Here is a 21,012-nt window from a genome sequence, read left to right as displayed (position 1 = left end):
GCATTATATAGGACTTCAATATCATTTGTATACTTGCTTACATATTAGAATATTTCCTCTGGGTAAAATACTTAAGAATATATAAAATATGAAAATTTCTAAATCATTTAACATATCTAATAACTTGAATAACCAGATATGTTGTTATCCGAAACATCTGATTCCTCCAGGCATTTCAGATAACACAGATTTTACTGTATTTTACTGGTATATCACATACCTTTTACACATATTTTGCATATTTTCTACGTCCAATCTGCATTATTCATGTATTCAGTTATCATTTATGCACAAAAAATTATTCATATAAATAAAAGGAAAAATGGCCAGATTTCATCAAAAATATAAATAATAAATACATGGGAAACCGTTTCATCTATGGTAAAAAATGACTATCATAGTTGATGCATAAATCTAGCTTCCCACTATAATTATGCAGTTACACTTCAGTGATGATTTATGAGTGATTATAATGTTATGTTTTTCCAGCTATGTTGTTAGGGCACTAGTGACATCTATGGATAAGATGGGTAGTTGTATATCAGCTGGAAATTTAAATGAAAGTGCAAAGGTCTAAAGCCAAAAAGCCTTCATACACCATACCATGTCCAACATGAAACTTGGCTAGGTGGAATGAAAGGGTAAATGTTGAAGAGATGGGTGGCACTCAGAGTATCATAAGAAAGTATAACTTGTATAACCAGTAGTTTATGATAAGTATATGTCTGGTGTGTAAAGTGCGTAAGACAAGGGAGCAAATGGGAACTTCAGTGAAGGGGGCTAATGGGGAGGTGATAACAAGTAGTAGTGATGTGAGAAGGAGATGGAGTGAGTATTTTGAAGGTTTGTTGAATGTGTTTGATGATAGAGTGGCAGATATAGGGTGTTTTGGTCGAGGTGGTGTGCAAAGTGAGAGGGTTAGGGAAAATGATTTGGTAAACAGAGAAGAGGTAGTAAAAGCTTTGCGGAAGATGAAAGCTGGTAAGGCAGCAGGTTTGGATGGTATTACAGTGAAATTTATTAAAAAAGGGGGCGATTGTATTGTTGACTGGTTGGTAAGGTTATTTAATGTATGTATGATTCATGGTGAGGTGCCTGAGGATTGGCGAAATGCTTGCATAGTGCCATTGTACAAATGCAAAGGGGATACGAACGAGTGCTCAAATTACAGAGGTATGAGTTTGTTGAGTATTCCTGGTAAATTATAGGGGAGGGTATTGATTGAGAGGGTGAAGGCATGTACAGAGCATCAGATTGGGGAAGAGCAGTGTGGTTTCAGAAGTGGTAGAGGATGTGTGGATCAGGTGTTTGCTTTGAAGAATGCATGCGAGAAATACTTAGAAAAACAAATGGATTTGTATGTAGCATTTATGGATCTGGAGAAGGCATATGATAGAGTTGATAGAGATGCTCTGTGGAAGGTACTAAGAATATATGGTGTGGGAGGCAAGTTATTAGAAGCAGTGAAAAGTTTTAATCGAGGATGTAAGGCATGTGTACGTGTAGGAAGAAAGGAAAGTGATTGGTTCTCAGTAAATGTAGGTTTGCAGCAGGGGTGTGTGATGTCTCCATGGTTGTTTAATTTGTTTATGGATGGGGTTGTTAGGGAGGTGAATGCAAGAGTTTTGGAAAGAGGGGCAAGTATGCGGTCTGTTGGGGATGAGAGAGCTTGGGAAGTGAGTCAGTTGTTGTTCGCTGATGATACAGCGCTGGTGGCTGATTCATGTGAGAAACTGCAGAAGCTGGTGACTGAGTTTGGTAAAGTGTGTGAAAGAAGAAAGTTAAGAGTAAATGTGAATAAGAGCAAGGTTATTAGGTACAGTAGGGTTGAGGGTCAAGTCAATTGGGAGGTAAGTTTGAATGGAGAAAAACTGGAGGAAGTAAAGTGTTTTAGATATCTGGGAGTGGATCTGGCAGTGGATGGAACCATGGAAGCGGAAGTGAATCATAGGGTGGAGGAGGGGGCAAAAATCCTGGGAGCCTTGAAGAATGTTTGGAAGTCGAGAACATTATCTCGGAAAGCAAAAAATGGGTATGTTTGAAGGAATAGTGGTTCCAACAATGTTGTATGGTTGCGAGGTGTGGGTTATGGATAGAGTTGTGCACAGGAGGGTGGATGTGCTGCAAATGAGATGTTTGAGGACAATATGTGGTGTGAGGTGGTTTGATCAAGTAAGTAATGTAAGGGTAAGAGAGATGTGTGGAAATAAAAAGAGCGTGGTTGAGAGAGCAGAAGAGGGTGTTTTGAAATGGTTTGGGCACATGGAGAGAATGAGTGAGGAAAGATTGACCAAGAGGATATATGTGTCGGAGGTGGAGGGAACGAGGAGAAGTGGGAGACCAAATTGGAGGTGGAAAGATGGAGTGAAAAAGATTTTGAGTGATCGGGGCCTGAACATGCAGGAGGGTGAAAGGCAGGCAAGGAATAGAGTGAATTGGATCAATGTGGTATACCGGGATCGACGTGCTGTCAATGGATTGAATCAGGGCATGTGAAGTGTCTGGGGTAAACCATGGAAAGTTCTGTGGGGCCTGGATGTGGAAAGGGAGCTGTGGTTTCGGGCATTATTACATGACAGCTAGAGACTGAGTGTGAACGAATGGGACCTTTGTTGTCTTTTCCTAGCGCTACCTCGCACACATGAGGGGGGAGGGGGATGTTATTCCGTGTGTGGCGAGGTGGCGATGGGAATAAATAAAGGCAGACAGTATGAATTATGTACATGTGTATATATGTATATGTCTGTGTGTGTATATATATGTGTACATTGAGATGTATAGGTATGTATATTTGCGTGTGTGGACGTGTATGTATATACATGTGTATGTGGGTGGGTTGGGCCATTTCTTTCGTCTGTTTCCTTGCGCTACCTCGTAAATGCTGGAGACAGCGACAAAGCAAAATAAATAAAATAAATATGTCTGGTGGATGGTGTTCAAGATTAGGCTAGGTGAGGGGTTTCTTTATTTTATTAGTCATTGCAGTGTGACTATGTTTTGTTTGTGTGGTCTTTACTCAGGGTAGGTGGATCTATCATTATAATTTGCTAAAGTATGAGACAGGGGTGGAGGTTGGTGGATGGATATGAAATGGCTTTGGTGGGATGGGGTTAGTATTGTTACATGGAACTGGGCATCAAGAATGTTAAAGCAGAACTGTATTGAAATTGTTTTATTTTGCTGAGCATGTGCTGAATGTTTGGGGTAGCTAAGCAATCAGTGCCTGCCTTTCAGTGCCTGCCTCAAGAGCAGTCTTCTGTAGCTTGAAGCCTAACCACATTTGCTCTTGAGAGGGGCATGTAATCAGGCAGGTAAGCAGACATATTAGTTATAAAGGATGCTGAGGAACTCCACTTCCCGTCCAGAACTGATGCTGGCAAGTGTTCTGAGGATACCCTGCCTGTTCATGGCTTTTGTGATGATTCTTGTGACATGGTATACTTATCATTCTCTTACAATTAGTAATTTGATAGGATTCTAATGTTTTTTCATCACTTTCAGACAAATGCAAAATAAATATATACATCTCTTCATGTAGGTGGTAGTTATGTGGAATGGCACAAAAGAAAATCGTAGCCTGGTGTAAATGATTTTGGATAGTAAAGGCAAATTGGGTATTGTGAAATTGGCTCTTGTGAATCTGCTGCAAATAAAAGAGACCAGAAGTTGAACCTTTCTAATGCCTGCATGCTCACATGTGTGAATGGCAAGTGGGTCCCACCATCTACCAGCATGTGGGAAATTCGAATGAGTGCTTGCTAACTTTAGAGACTTTTTTGTTAATTCATGAAATGAGGAATAACTTAATACCTCGTTAAGTTACAAATTACTAAATAATGGGAAATACCTGTGCCACTCTTCACAAACTGAGTGCATGTGTATTTAAAAAACATGTTAACTCTTAAGTTGGCAGACTTATTCATGGATAAGTCTTGACCAGAAAAATGCTAATCCTTGACAACAACAAAAGCCTTTTGGCATGGAAAAGCAGAGGATGAGGAATGCATCAATGCTTTTGTATAGGTTTGTCAAAGTGCCCTTTAAGACACATTGAAGTTATGCTCTGCATGCATCTAGCATGACTTTGGTACATTTTGTTTCAGCCTATCTCATCAATGTCATATATATGGCTTTGTAATTTTATAGAAGTATATAGGTGAAATGTAAGTAGAGAATTTGCTCTAAAAGACAAATGTTACATTTAGTAAACTTTGTAAAAGTTTCGTATACTAGAATGATATTTAATGTGCTTAAAATAATTTGATCCTGTGATCAAACAAATCATATAAAATTCGTGGGTTTATTTGGTAAAAATGTTTCCAAATGGGTGTTCTGTAATATATACTTCAGTGAAGGACTTATGATATCTGATTTCCAAATAACAGTAAAATGTATTCATTTTACAAAGCCCTAAGTACTGTATATAATTTTTCACTTATAAAAATATCACAACGATCATGGAATGCCAAATGATCATTCACTGTATTTATATGTATTACTGAAACAACAAAAATACTTTACAAAAAAGGAATGCATTGGTTTCAAATAACACAGAAAATTTACATAGTCTACAGATTGAGCAAGGGGAATAATTTTTCCAACACACAGTATTCACCATCAATATCATCTCTGTGCCTCAAACTGGAATAGCAACAATTCTTAATAATCTAATAAAAATCATCATAATAGAGTTACTTGAGGTGATCAAAACAGCACTTATTTTTCTGATACCTGAAAGTAAATAATTTCATCCAATCATGATTTCTTCTTTGAAGTATCTGAGATCCAAATTGAGACAGTTATCATAATAACTGTCACCCCAAAATTATGAATCATATATATATATATATATATATATATATATATATATATATATATATATATATATATATATATATATATATATATATATATATATTTATATTTATATATATATATAAAGGAAGAGTAATATTCTTTAAATCTAACAACTGTTGTTACTACTTTCAACTTTTTCATATGGCAGTGAGAAATGCCTTAGACTGTGCAATCTTGTACCTTGGTATTGAGGGGTTCTGTCATGAGGACAACAGTTTCATAAGGTGCACATTCCTCTACATGGAGCAGGGAACACAGCCATCCATAGAAACCTTTCTCTGGGTCACTTACCTCAGCCCACCAGGAGTCATAAGATAACGATATCTGCAAAGGAAAAGAAAATAACACTTTTGAATTTAGAAGAACCTTCTGAACCTAAAGAAATGAACTAAAGGAAACCAGAACTTTGGGGCCTTCTGAGTAGAGTACTGTTGACACCACATTAAGAACATATTCTTACCTTATGTTACACACACACACACACACACACTGTAGGAAAAGTTCCAGGCAGTGATCTCTGTTTCAAGATTCTTGAGGATCTGCACCTCATTAAGCCAATGTGTACAAGCAAGGTGGGGGAAGCAGAATATAAAGGGGCCTCTCTGTTGTATATTCCTTACATAGTCAGTTTAAGAGTGCCAAACTTTAAGTTGAAATGGGGTTCGGTAGTGGCTTCCCAGGTTCATATCAAATGAGGGAGTGTTGCCAACTTGACTGAATCAATATCTTTTCTTTCTTTTATTTGTTTCCTTTTATGGAGACCCAGTTTGTAAGAGAGTGAACAGATAACACTGTGAAATGAACAAGTCCAGTAAGTTAGAGTATGAAAGTGCAGCTTGCTAAAGAGGAGTGAAAATTTTTATTTCTAATGTAACATACTTTGGCAGTTGAACATCTAACTTCTCCTCAGGTTGTAGGATGACTTACTCTATCAAGCTTCATTACTGTTTCTAGTATTACTTTGGGGTATATTTTAAGACCTCTAGCAATGGCTAGACCAGAAATGGCTAGTATAAACTCTGTCACAGTAATGTAACAAAACCAGATATGGAAACAGAAGGCCAGAGATGAAAGGGAAAATAGGCTAGAAATGAAAACACCAGAGGGCAAGTGTTTGGAGATATTATGGGAACTTGTGAAGGAGCAAGATCAGAAGGTAACACAACTGGAGCTGGTGTTAAGAAAGATGAGGAAGTATTTCAAGGTTCATGAAGGGAGTCATGAGACTAGAGAAGTACAGAAACATAGTTATGTGGAGGAGGTTAAGGAGATACAAAATCTGAGGAAAGATGAAACCATTATAAAGCAGATGAAGTCGGATGTGTCTTCTCTGGATTGTAACAGGATTGTAACAGAGGCTTTGTAATCAGAGGATAGAACTAAATGCATATAACATGTAATAAAGATAATGGTCAAGGAGCTGCACAAGCATTAACTAGAGCCTTTTATATACAGGCAAGGATGAAGGTGCACAGTGAATCTTCTGAAATAATACTAAGAAAAGACTACAACACACGCAAAGACTGATTAAAGTAGAGGAAAGGAAAGATTACTAGAAGCAAATTCAAAGGCAGATCAACAGAGTGTAAAAAGTGTGGGAGTGGAACATAGACTTGGGGTGACACATACAGCAGTATACAAGAATCTGAGCTAAGGGGCTGAATTAATAAATATGCGTTGCTAAGGATGAAGCAATCAGAGAAGAATACAGAGAATACAGGGCCAGTGCTTGTTAGCGAAAACAGATATTTCAGAGAAAGTTAGAGACACAGAGGATGACACTACTACACTTAGGGATCTACCTGCATAGTGAGTGTCACCAAAATTAGAAATATTAATAAAGGAGGAGGATGACAGACATAAATCACTGATTATTTTTAGCTTGGAAGAAGATCATACACTAGACAGGAAAGAAAGAGAAAAAAAAGGGGGCGGGGAGATATGTAAGAAAAAAAAAAATTGCTGGGAGCTATGGCACTGCCAAAAACAATTATTGTGATAAAGGAAAGGAGAAGAATTGGAGGTTATAACATAGACATAAGGGCATAACCAGCTAGGGTTACATATGACTTGGAGTCATTAAGCCAAGATGCTAAAAGTCTTAAAGGCATGGCAGAATTCAGTGGGATATTCATCACCTCTGATAAATTTAAGGAAGAGAGGGAGAAAAGGAAAGAGTACAATCAGAAGACAAAGAACTGGAGCCACCACACATGGCAAGGGGATGGAGCAGCTCTGCTAGGATTGTAGGGAAGGCAAAGGTATTACGAGTTGGTAAGTCAAACTGAAAGTATTTTAATCAAATGTTGATGGATTAACAGTTAGTGGTAAATAACTGTAATTCAAGGATCATATAAGAGAAAGTAAATCCGATGTTACTGGAGTACTGTATTAGAAAAACAGATAGGGAGATAAACTAACTGCCAGCTAACAGGAGAATGGCTTTAAAGTATATGTATAAGGAATGTACTATGGAGGAGATACAAAAGACACTGCAGCAAGACAGCTTATGAAAGATACAAGAGAGCAAGGGATGAGGACTGCTAGGTAAGGAAGAGGGAGTACAGGGATTTTGAAAACAGCAATGTGGACAAAGTAAATGACAATCCAAAACGTTTCCATAAATCTATCAGAAGCAAAAAGATTGTTAGAAAGCAGCTAGTCAAGCTAAGGGGCTAGTCAAGCTAAGGGGTTTGAATGGAAGTTTTCTTGAGTTAATAACTGACTTGTAAGGAGTCACATGATAAAACTAGAAGGGATTTCACTTTGGAGGACAATACTGCACCATTATGAAAGTTCTTTCTTTTTTCTTTCACACTATTCGCTATTTCCCGCATTAGTGAGGTAGCGTTAAGAACAGAGGACTGGGCCTTTGAGGGAATATCCTCACCCGGCCCCCTTCTCTGTTCCTTCTTTTGGAAAAAAAAAATTAATATGAAAATTTATTATGAAAAATGATTATGATTATGAAAGTGGGAGGGGATAAAGTCTTGGAAGGCAGAGAAACTGACAAAAATGATGTAATCAGACTATAACAACTACTACAGACCCACACAAGGCTCATAGTCCTGCTGACATCTCCCCATACATGTTGATGATATGTGGAATGGCACTTGCTATGCCACTTTCCACAAATATGAAAAATGGCAACTGCATATGCTGTGTCTATATTCAAGAAAGGTGACTGAGACAGTGCTGAACTACAAGCCAGTCTCACTGAAAAAGAGAAGAAAGCAAATAAATGATCACTTGAAAAGGACAAACCAAACAGGCAGGCAAAATGGTTTCAAGGTAGGGAGGTCATACATAACCAATATTCTAGACTTCTAGGATAGGTGGAGCTCTATCTCAAATCAAAGATAGGCACAGGTAGACTGTGTTCTTGGACTCCCAGAAAACTTTTGAAGCTAAGCCCAGTCAAAGGGTGATAATGAAACTAAAACTACAAGGAAGGATGGGGGCAGAATCCTTCAATGGAGAGAAAATTACCTTAATGGAAAGGAAAAAGGACGCAGGAAGGAAAGCACATCCGTGAAGTGGGTTGGGGTCATAAGTGGTATACTGCAGGGCTCAGTCTTGGGCCCACTGTTATTCTCAGTGTATGAAAATACACTGCCGAGTGGACTGCACTTCCCTCTAAACATGTTTGCTGATGATACTTAGGTCAAGGGAGAAAAGAGGAATGATGATGATTGCTTCAGCTTACTGGGAGGCCTGGACAAACTCTGAAGTTAGTCAGATATATAGATGATGAGATTCAATCCGGATATGGGCAAGATAATAAGGATGAAACAGAGAGGAAAAAGGCCTTGGGATGATTACTACCTTGCAGGGAACAAACAGGGATCATTTGTGAAAGAGATTTAGGGATGATTTTTTTACCTGATATACTATCAGAGCTGCACATAAGTAGGATTGTGACAGGGGCAAATTGACTGCTGGAAAATATTAGAACTGCATTCATTTTTTTTTTTTTTTCGCTGTCTCCCGCGTTTGTGAGGTAGTGCAAGGAAACAGACGAAAGAAATGGCCCAACCCACCCCCATACACATGTATATACATACGTCCACACACGCAAATATACATACCTACACAGCTTTCCATGGTTTACCCCAGACGCTTCACATGCCTTGATTCAATCCACTGACAGCACTTCAACCCCGGTATACCACATCGCTCCAATTCACTCTATTCCTTGCCCTCCTTTCACCCTCCTGCATGTTCAGGCCCCGATCACACAAAATCTTTTTCACTCCATCTTTCCACCTCCAATTTGGTCTCCCTCTTCTCCTCGTTCCCTCCACCTCCGACACATATATTCTCTTGGTCAATCTTTCCTCACTCATTCTCTCCATGTGCCCGAACCATTTCAAAACACCCTCTTCTGCTCTCTCAACCACGCTCTTTTTATTTCCACACATCTCTCTTACCCTTACATTACTTACTCGATCTAACCACCTCACACCACATATTGTCCTCAAACATCTCATTTCCAGCACATCCATCCTCCTGCGCACAACTCTATCCATAGCCCACGTCTCGCAACCATACAACATTGTTGGAACCACTATTCCTTCAAACATACCCATTTTTGCTTTCCGAGATAATGTTCTCGACTTCCACATATTCATGTATATGGATAAAGATATGTTTGGTAAGTTATTCATAACAAACATTACCAAAACTCGACTTTGTCTTGCAAGTCTTGTCATGATACCTAAAGAAGCAAAAAGACTTGATTGAGAAGGTACAAAGAAGTGCAACCAAGATGGTCCCTGCATTAAGCAGACTGAGTTACAATATGAGGCTGATGGCAACAAAGCTATCTATCTATATCTCTGATGCCTCTCCCCAACTGGAACTCCCTCAAGGGAGATGGTCATAGCATTAAAGTCTTCACAACTAATAAACTCCAGTGCCATTTCTTAGCCTTTAGCGGATCACCCTTAACAGGCCACTGGCAGAAGGCAACTCACTGTAGTGTTTGCAGAAGCTCCTACCTAATGTTCCTACTGACTACTACCTAGTGCTCCTGCCTAATGTTCCTACCCACTTCTACCTAATGATCTTACTAAAATGTTCCTACCTACTACTTCTATCTATTGCTCTTATCAATTTACCAAATGGCAGGGCTAGTGCATGATGCTCACTGTAGGAAAATCTAGTGATGAAGAATGAACTGTGCAAGTTAAGTGTTGTCAAGTGTTATGCATGACAAGAAGGGAGGATTTCTATCAATACGCTCCTGCCCCTCTTAGTCGCTTTCTACGACACACAGGGAATACACAGGCAGTATTCTTTCTCTCCTATCCCCTATAATTAGTCATATAGCTGGGAGGTACTTTGGAATGCTAGAAAACTCAGCAGGATCTTCAACAGAGGTGTTAGATCATGGGAAGAGAGAGAGAAGCAATGAAAAAAAGTCAGATGGGAAGAAATGGGAGACATCATACAAAGAAACAGGAAGTAATACCTTAAACAGCACAGATGAGTGCTCAGGAATGTTAAGTGAAGGAAATGTGAGAATGAAAATAATGTATACAAATTCATATGAACTAGCAGTACATGGTTAAGAGCTGAAATTCAAAAATCACATTAGGGGATATGCACCTGATATTGTTGGAGATGAGGACACAAAACTTACCAGAGAGATAAGATCTCATTTGTTCACTCCAGAGGGATACATGCTAGCAAGTAGGAAAAGAGAACACAAAGGAGGAGGAGGATTAGCCCATTTAATATGAAGCAGCCTTAAGTTTTAGGAAATACTGGAAGATGGCCCACTCAAACATTACATAATGGGAAGGGTAACTGTGTGATATTTATAAAGACAAGTACAGTTTCACAAAGCTAAAATATCAAATTAATTAATCTATTGATTGCATACTACTTTAGCACTTAACCACAGATAACGTACCTGAACAAATGCTCCATAAACCCCTAAACCAAATATGAAGACAATGATGAGAAATGGATAAAGCAGAATGAGTAGTGGTGGAAGTGTTATCCTAGGAAGGCAACGGGCTTCTGTGACCCTTGTCAACACGCTGAAGGAAAATAATCAATGAATTAATCATGTGCACTTTATATCATTCCAAAGAACATCAAGAAAAAAGACTTCATGAACTGGTGCCTATTTCATATTTGTAATGCAGCTCACATATCATAATTGACTATGACCTTTAGATGTTCAATCTAATACACCTGAATACCATTCCAGATAAAGACCAAATCATAGGGTCTAGAGGAATATAATCAGGTAACTTTTCACATGAAGAAGCTTAGTAAATCAATAACTGATATTGGTGAGAGTCAATAATAGAGACAACTATAGTGATCAAAATGGAGCATAATGAATAGAAGATTTGGGAAGATCCAAAGGATGAAATCTGCACTCAAAAGGAGAGCTTTTTTCCTGATTAACTGTTGTTTTTAAGGAACAGGTACAGGTGGCACTTAAAATCTTAAAAGAAGAATTCTAAATCAATTTAGTTTTCTGGCCGGAAGCCATGTGTATGCTACTTAACATACTATAAGGTTTTAGCCTCTACCTCAATAGATACAAACTTATACAAATAAAACAACTATGTCTGCAAGATGTCAACAGCATGCTGCAGCTTCATTAATAATATGAAATGATGGACAGCTGAATAATGTTACAAGTACAAATAGAATAAAAATACTATTAGAAAGCATTTCAAATAATGACATGTAAACCATGAAATCTGGTAGCTTGAAAAAAAAAGATGAACCTAAAACTGAATCATCCACTCCCTTAGTTTTGATACTCTCACCTTTTGCCATTCTACACTCAAACCCTCCTGATATATCTTTATGTAGATCTCTTTTCCAAGCTCTCTTACTTTCACCATCCTCTTTTCACACATTTTATTTATTTTCCTGATGCATCTATTAATCTTCACCCTTGCTTCCATCAGATAATGACCCATCTGCTATCCCACTTAGCACATTCACATCCAAGAGTCTCTCTTTTGCTAGCACTCTCTCTTTTGCACAGCAATCAATTAGTATGTAATCTAATTATGCCCTCTTACCATCTTGTCTATTCACCCATGTATACTTGGGTATGTCCCCCTTTTTAAACCAGGTATTCCCAATCACCAGTCCTTTTCCAACACAATCTCACAAACTGTTCACTATTTCCAATCATCTTACTGAATACCCCATGTCCCCCAATTATACCCTCAATTACCACACTACTCACTACAGCATTATATTCAACCATCACTAATACATGGTCTGCATCAAGACGTTTTATACATTTACTCATTTGCTCCCAGAACACTCACCTCTTTTCATCTTTCTTATTGTAGCCAGGTGCATAAGCACTAATTATCATCCATCTCTTGTCATTCATTTTCATTGTTACCCACATCAGTCTGGGGCTCACTGCCACAACTCCTGGTTTACGAGCAGTACTCCCCCTTCCTTATCTCTTGTCCCCTCACTATCTCCTGATTTTACCCATGAGACATTTCTTAACCATCTTCCCCCTTACCCTTGAGCTTTGTTTCACAAAGAGCTAATACACTCAGGTTCCTTTCCTCACCTATACTACCTATATCTCCTTTTATCTTCTCTTGATTACATCTACACTGAAATCACAGCTCCCTATCCACATCCAGGCCACACAGACCCTTCCATGGTTTACATTTTCACATGCCATGGTTCAATCCACTGACGGTACATCGACCCAGGTATATCACATCATTCCAATTCATTCTATTTCTTGCAAGCCTCTCACCCTCCTTTATGTTCAGGCCCCAATTGCTCAAAATCTTTTTCACTGCATCCTTCCACCTCCATTTGGTCTCCTGCTTCTCCTTGTTCCTTTCAACTCTGACACATATCCTGACACATATATCCTCTTTGTCAATATTTTCTTAACTCATTCTCTCCATATGCCCAAACCATTTCAACAAACCCTCTTCTGCTCTCTCAACCACTCTATTTCCATAAATCTCTTACCGTTTCATTACTTACTTGGCCAAACCATTTTACACCACATATTTTCCTCAAACATTACATTTCAAACACATCCACCCTCTTCCATACAAACCCATCTGTAGCCCATGCCTTGCAACCATATAACATTGCTGGAACTACTATTCCTTCAAACATACCCATTTTTGCTCTCTGAGGTAACGTTCTCTCCTTCCACACTCTTCATTGCTCCTAGAACCTTTGCCCCCTCCCCAACCCTGTGAATCACTTCTGCTTCCATGGTGCTATCCACTGCTAAGTCCACTCCCAGATATCTAAAACACCACTTCCTCCAATTTTTTCCCCAATCAACCTTACATCTCAATTAACTTGTCCCTCAACCCTACTGAACCTAATAAACTTGCTCTCATTCACATTTACTTTCAACTTTCTCCTTTCACACACTTTTCCAAATTCAGTCACCAACCTCTGCAGTTTCTCATTCGAACCAGCCACCACAGCTGTATCATCAGTGAACTACTGACTCACTTCCCAGGCCCTCATCCCCCAACAGACTGCATACTCTCCTCTCTCTCCAAAGCTCTTGTATTCACCTCCCTAATCACCCCATATATAAACAAATCAAACAACCATGGAGACATCACACAACACTGCTGCAGACTGACATTCACTGGGAACCAATCACTGTCCTCTCTTCCTACTCGTACACATATCTTAAGTCCTTGGCAAAAACTTTTCACGAATAAAGTGGGTACAAATGCGTACTTCCATAGAACATACAAAGCTCCAGCAGCCAGGCTCAAATCCAGGACCCCTGTGTGGCACACGGAATTGCTACTGCTAGGCTATGAATGTCCCTAATAGGGAAATGACTATTCGAATACTATGTAATCGAATACCATTTGTCTCACATTGGTGGGCAATGGGTCTTCACTTGTCAAATCCCATCAGGCTCACACATACAGCAGATAGCATTTTACAGAACCCAACTGCAGAACACTGAGGTATATGAATACAATAAAGTGCATATGATCGCACACTTCCATAGAACATACAATCTTTAATATTTTTCTCAGAATAATAGATTTCCTTCAAATTTTCATTATAAGTATTATTTTTCATTCAGATCACAAATCTGAGGTTACAATAGCATTTAGTCGTCTTTATGGCCTTTAATCAAGCAATCAATTGAAGTCAATTTGAAATCTACTATCTAATCATTTGCATCATATTTGCTGGATATCTATCGGTAAGTGAAAGCATTATGGTGTATTTCCCATGAGTATTTCAAGTATAGAAGTGTTAGAATATCTCATGGTTCAATTTTGAAGTAAAAAACTTTTTGGGCTGAAAAATAAAATTCCTTCAAATTCCATTTATAAGTATTGTTTTTCAAATATAGATCTAAGGTTAAAATATCGTTTAGTCTTCCTTACAACTTTTAATCAAGCTGGCAAATTAAGTCAATTTCAAATCAATCATCTAATCATTTGTATCGTATTTACTGGATATCTTTTGGTGACTGAGAGCATTATGAAAAATTTTGCATGATTATGTGAAGTGTAGAAGTGTTTGAATATGACATGCTTTAGTTTTGTAATAAAAAGTTTTTGAGCAGAAAGATAACTTGAACTATTACCTGTAATTGTTATTTTTCTCATTATGAAAAATTTTGCATGATTATGTGAAGTATAGAAGTGTCTGAATATGACAAGCTTTAATTTTGAAATAAAAAGTTTTTGAGCGGAAAGATAACCTGAACTATTACCTGTAATTGTTACTTTTCTCAGAAAAATAGATTTCCTTCAAAACTGCAGTGTAAGTGTTATTGTTCATGCTGAATACAAATCTGAGGTTAAAATATCATTTTATTAGTCTTCGTAAACTTTAATTAAGCTGTCAAATAAAGGAAATTTTAAAGCAATTATGTAATCATTTGCATCGTATTTGCTGGATATCCATTGGTGACTGGGAGCACTATGATATATTTTCCATGATTATTTCAAATATAGAAGTGTTTGAATATGTTATGTTTCAATTCCGAAATATATGTTTTTTACGTAAGAAATACCTAGAACTATTACCTTCAATTTTAATATTTTCTCATAAAAATAGATTTCCTTCAAATCTTCATTGTAAGTATTATTTTTCATTTTGATCACAAATCTGAGGTTAAAATAGCATTTGGTCATCTTTATGACCTTTAATTAAGTTGTTAAGTTGTCAAATGAAGGTAATTTGAAATCAATTATCTAATCATTTGCATCGTGTTTGCTTAACATCAATCAGTAACAGAGAGCATTAAGACACATTTTCCATGATTATTTCAAATATAAAAGTGTTTGAATATCTTATGTTTAAAGTTTGAAATAAAATGTTGTTTGACCTGAAAAAGTTCCTCCAATTTTTAGTATTTTTCTCAGATAAACAGATTTCCTTCAAGTTCTCATTGTAAGTATTATTTTTCGTGCTGAGACAGATCTGAGGTTAGAATATCATTTAGTCATCTTTTTTTTTTTTTTTTTTTTTTTTTTTTTTTTTTTATACTTTGTCGCTGTCTCCCGCGTTTGCGAGGTAGCGCAAGGAAACAGACGAAAGAAATGGCCCAACCCCCCCCCCCATACACATGTACATACACACGTCCACACACGCAAATATACATACCTACACAGCTTTCCATGGTTTACCCCAGACGCTTCACATGCCTTGCTTCAATCCACTGACAGCACGTCAACCCCTGTATACCACATGACTCCAATTCACTCTATTTCTTGCCCTCCTTTCACCCTCCTGCATGTTCAGGCCCCGATCACACAAAATCTTTTTCACTCCATCTTTCCACCTCCAATTTGGTCTCCCTCTTCTCCTCGTTCCCTCCACCTCCGACACATATATCCTCTTGGTCAATCTCTCCTCACTCATTCTCTCCATGTGCCCAAACCATTTCAAAACACCCTCTTCTGCTCTCTCAACCACGCTCTTTTTATTTCCACACATCTCTCTTACCCTTACGTTACTTACTCGATCAAACCACCTCACACCACACATTGTCCTCAAACATCTCATTTCCAGCACATCCATCCTCCTGCGCACATCTCTATCCATAGCCCACGCCTCGCAACCATACAGCATTGTTGGAACCACTATTCCCTCAAACATACCCATTTTTGCTTTCCGAGATAATGTTCTCGACTTCCACACATTTTTCAAGGCTCCCAAAATTTTCGCCCCCTCCCCCACCCTATGATCCACTTCCGCTTCCATGGTTCCATCCGCTGACAGATCCACTCCCAGATATCTAAAACACTTCACTTAGTCATCTTTATGATCTTTAATTAACCTGTCAAATGAAGGCATTTTGAAATCTATTATCTAATACTTTCCATCGTATTTGCTGGATATCTATAGGTAACTGATAGCATTATGATATATTTTCCATAATCATTTCAAGTATAAAAGTGTTTGAAGATGTTATGATACAATTTTGAAATAAAAAGTTTTTTGACCGGAAAAATACCCTGAAGTCTTACCCACAATTTTTAGTATCTTTCTCAGAAATATAGATTTCTTTCAAATTCTCATTATAAGCATTATTTATCATGCAGAATAAAAATCTGCGTTTAAAATATCGTTTATTAATTTCTACGACCATTAATTAAGCAGTCAACTGAAGTGAATTTCAAATCAATTATCTAATCATTTGCACTGTATTAGCTGGATATCTATCGGTAACGGAGAGCATTATGATATATTTCCCATGAGTATTTCAAGTACAGAAGTGTTTAAATGTCTCTTGGTTCAATTTTGAAATAAAAAGTTTTTTGAGTATTTCTCTGAGAAAAATAAAATTCCTTCAAATTCCCTTTATAAGTATTATTTTTCATGCTCAATACAGATCTAAGGTTAAAATATCGTTTACTCTACAACTTTTACTCAAGTTGGCAAATTAAGTCAATTTCAAATCAATCATCTAATCATTTCTATTGTATTTACTGGATATCTTTTGGTGACTGAGAGAATTATGATAAATGTTTCATGATTATTTGAGGTATAAAAGTATTTGAGATGTTTGAGGACAACGTGTGGTGTGAGGTGGTTTGATCAAGTAAGTAATGTAAGGGTAAGAGAGATGTGTGGAAATAAAAAGAGCGTGGTTGAGAGAGCAGAAGAGGGTGTTTTGAAATGATTTGGGCACATGGAGAGAATGAGTGAGGAAAGATTGACCAAGAGGATATATGTGTCGGAGGTGGAGGGAACGAGGAGAAGTGGGAGACCAAATTGGAGGTGGAAAGATGGAGTGAAAAAGATTTTGTGTGATTGGGGCCTGAACATGCAGGAGGGTGAAAGGAGGGCAAGGAATAGAGTGAATTGGATCGATGTGGTATACCGGGGTTGACGTGCTGTCAGTGGATTGAATCAGGGCATGTGAAGCGTCTGGGGTAAACCATGGAAAGTTGTGTGGGGCCTGGATGTGGAAAGGGAGCTGCGGTTTCGGGCATTATTGCATGACAGCTAGAGACTGAGTGTGAACGAATGGGGCCTTTGTTGTCTTTTCCTAGTGCTACCTCGCACACATGAGGGGAGAGGGGGATGGTATTCCATGTGTGGCGAGGTGGCGATGGGAGTGAATAAAGGCAGACAGTGTGAATTGTGTGCATGGGTATATATGTATGTCTCTGTGTGTGTATATATATGTGTACATTGAGATGTATAGGTATGTATATTTGCGTGTGTGGACGTGTATGTATATACATTGTGTATGGGGGTGGGTTGGGCCATTTCTTTCGTCTGTTTCCTTGCGCTACCTCGCAAACGCGGGAGACAGCGACAAAGCAAAATAAATAAATAAATAAATAAATAAAAGTATTTGAATATGATATGTTTAAATTCTGAAATAAAAAAGTTTATGAGCAGAAAAATACCCTGAACTATTATTCACTGTGAATTTTGTTATTTTTCTCAGAAAAATGATTTCCTTCAAAACCACAGTGTTAGTGTTATAGTTCATGCTGAATACAAATTTGATGTTAAGATATTGTTTTATTGTTTTATTCATCTTTAAGAATTATCTAATGATTTGCACTGTATTAGCTGTATATCTATCGGTAACTGAGAGCATTATGATATATTTCTCATGAGTGTTTCAAGTACAGAAGTGTTTGAATATCTCTTGGCTCAATTTTGATATAAAATTTTTTTGGAGCTGAAAAATATCTTGATTACAACTTAATTTGCCTTCAATTTTCAGTATTTTTCTGAGAAAAGTAACATTTCTCTAAATTCCCTTTATAAGTATGATTTTTCATGCTCAATACGGATCTAAGGTTAAAATATCGTTTGGTCTTCTTTCTGACCTTTAATCGAGCTGGAAAATTAAGTCAATTTCAAATCAATCATCTAATCATTTGGATCGTAATTACTGGATATCTTTTGGTGACTGAGAGCATTATGTTAAATTTTCCATGATTATTTAAGTATAGAAATGTTTGAATATGATATGTTTTGATTTTGAAATATAAAGTTTTTTGAGCGGAAAAATACCGACCTCTTCCCTGTAATTTTTGTTATTCTTTTCAGAATAATAGATTTCCTTCAAAACCGCAGTGTAAGTGTTATTGTTCATGCTGAATACAAATCTGAGGTTGAAATATTGTTTTATTCATCTTTATAACCTTTAATTAAGCTGTGAAATGAAGGAAATTTTAAAGTAATTCTTTCTTTCTTTCAAACTATTCGCCATTTCCTGAATTAGCAAGGTAGCGTTAAGAACAGAGGACTGGGCCTCTGAGGGAATATCCTACCTGGCCTCATTCTCTGTTCCTTCTTTTGGAAAATTAAAAAGAAAAACGAGAGGGGAGGATTTCCAGCCCCCCACTCCCTCCCCTTTTAGTCGCCTTCTACGACACGCAGGGAATACGTGGGAAGTATTCTTTCTCCCCTATCCCCAGGGATAAAATATCGTAAAATAAAGTAATTATCTAATCATTTGCATTGTATTTGCTGGATATCTATCGGTGACTAAGAGCATTATGATATATTTTCCATGATTATTTCAAGTATAGTAGTGTTTGAATATGTTAAATTTCAATTTTGAAATACAAAGTTTTTTGAGCTAAATATACTGTCTTTATTAAGATTATTTTTCATGCTCAACGCAAATCTGAGATGAAAACATTGTTTGGAAGTCTTTATGTCCTTTAAGTAAGGTATGAAATAAAGACAATTCAAAGTATTATCTAATCATTTGCATCGTACTTACTGGACATGTGTCGGTAACTGAAAGCATTATTTCAAAATTGAAACATTACAATTCATTACCTGTATATTTTGGTATTTTTCTCAGAAGATAGATTTCCTTCAAAATCTCATTATAAAGATTATTTTGCATGCTGAATACAAATCTGAAGTTATAATATCGTTCAGTCTTCTTTATGACCTTCAGTATTTTTCTCAGAAAATTTGATTTCTTCAAATTCTCATTAAAAGTATCATTGAAGTATTATTTTTCATGCTGAATACAAATTTGAGGTTAAAATATCATTTTGTCATTTTCATGTCCTTTAATTAAGCTGTCAAATGAAGGCAATTTCAAATAAATTATCTAATCATTTTCATCGTATATTGGTGACTGAGAGCATTATGATATATTTTTCAAGTATAGAAGTGTCTGAATAAGTTATGTATCAATTTTGAAATAAAAAATAGATTTCCTTCAAAACCTCATTATAAGGATTACTTTCGATGGTAAATACAAATATACAGTAAAAATTTTCTTTTGTCATCTTGAAGACAATTTCAAAGAATTATCTAATCATTTGCATTGTATTCACTGGATATCTATCAGTAACTGAGAGCACTGATATATTTTCCATGATTATTTCAATTATAGAAGTGTTTGAATGTCATATTTCATTTTTGAAATAAAATGTTTTTTGAGCTGAAAAAACCATGAACTATTTATTACCTGTATGTTTTGGTATTTTTCAAAAAAAAAAAAAAAAAAAAAAATTTTCAAAATCTCATTTCATGGGTCATTTTTCATGCTGAATACAAATCTGAGGTCAAAATATTGTTTAGTAGTCTTTATGACCTTTCATTAGGCTGTCAAATGAAGATAATTTCAAAGTAATTATCTAATCATTTACTGGATATCATTCGGTAACTGAGAGCATTATGATATATTTTCCATAATCATTTCAAACTTAGAAGTATTCAAATATGTTTTGTTCCAATTTTGAAGTAAAAAGTTTTTTTGAGGTGAAAAATACCCTAAACTATTACCTGGAATTTTTTTTTATTTTTCTCGTGAAATAGATTTCCTTTACAGTCTCTTTATTAGGGTTATTTTTCATGCTGAATGCAAATCTGAGATTACAATATTGTTTGAATGTCTTTATGTCCTTTAATAAAGACATGAAATGAAGACAATTTCAAAGTATTATCATCATATCTACTAGATATCTAACAGTAATTAAGAGCATTATGATATATTTTCCATGATTATTTCAACTATAGAAGTTTTAGAATATTGTAATGTTTCAATTCTGAAATTTCAAATATTTTGAACTGAAAAATACCCTGTAAGTTTTAAAACTTTTCTCAGAAAAATACATATCCTCCAAAATCTCCTTATAAGGATTATTTTTCATGCTGAATACTAATATGAGGTTAGAATATAGTTTAGTCATCTTTATGACCTATAATTAAGCTGTCACATGAAGACAATTTCAAAGCATTATCTAATAATTTCCATTATATTTACTGGATATCATTCGATAACTGAAAGCATCATGATATATATTCCATGATCATTTTAAGTATAGAAGTGTTTGCAGACGTAAGATTGTTAGTGAAAGAGAAGAAAGAGGCATTTGGATGATTTTTTGCAGGGAAATAGTGCAAATGACTGGGAGATGTGCAAAAGAAAGAGGCAAGAGGTCAAGAGAAAGGTGCAAGAGGTGAAAAAGAGGGCAAATGAGAGTTGGGGTGAGAAAGCATCATTAAATTCTAAGGAGAATATAAAGATGTTTTGGAAGGAGGTAAATAAAGTCTGTAAGACAAGAGAACAAATGGGAACATTGGTGAAGGGGGCTAATGGGGAGGTAATAACAAGTAGTGGTGAAGTGAGAGGGAGAATGGAGTGAGTATTTTGAAGGTTTGTTGAATATGTTTGATGATAGAGTGGCAGAT

General features: G+C 36.6%; 1 protein-coding gene across 3 annotated transcripts in view; it reads right to left on the bottom strand.

Annotated features, from left to right (window-relative positions):
- The window catches only part of LOC139760426 (uncharacterized), a 135,278-nt gene that overhangs the window by 14,350 nt on the left and 99,916 nt on the right, over window positions 1-21,012 (bottom strand). For 2 of the 3 annotated variants that reach the window (XM_071683660.1, XM_071683649.1), the window contains exons 8-9: window positions 10,775-10,904; window positions 5,038-5,181 (exon numbers count right to left, since the gene is read on the bottom strand). In XM_071683660.1, coding sequence (XP_071539761.1) covers window positions 5,038-5,181; window positions 10,775-10,904 — 274 coding nt within the window. Of the gene's footprint in view, window positions 1-2,418; window positions 5,182-10,774; window positions 10,905-21,012 lie in introns of those variants that run through there. The other variant, XM_071683668.1, reaches the window with a different exon arrangement.

Source organism: Panulirus ornatus, chromosome 3 (genome assembly GCF_036320965.1).
Source record: "Panulirus ornatus isolate Po-2019 chromosome 3, ASM3632096v1, whole genome shotgun sequence".
Lineage (NCBI taxonomy): Eukaryota > Metazoa > Arthropoda > Malacostraca > Decapoda > Palinuridae > Panulirus > Panulirus ornatus.
The sequence above is the reverse complement of the archived record's forward strand: the minus strand, read 5'-3'. Positions and strand labels throughout refer to the sequence as shown.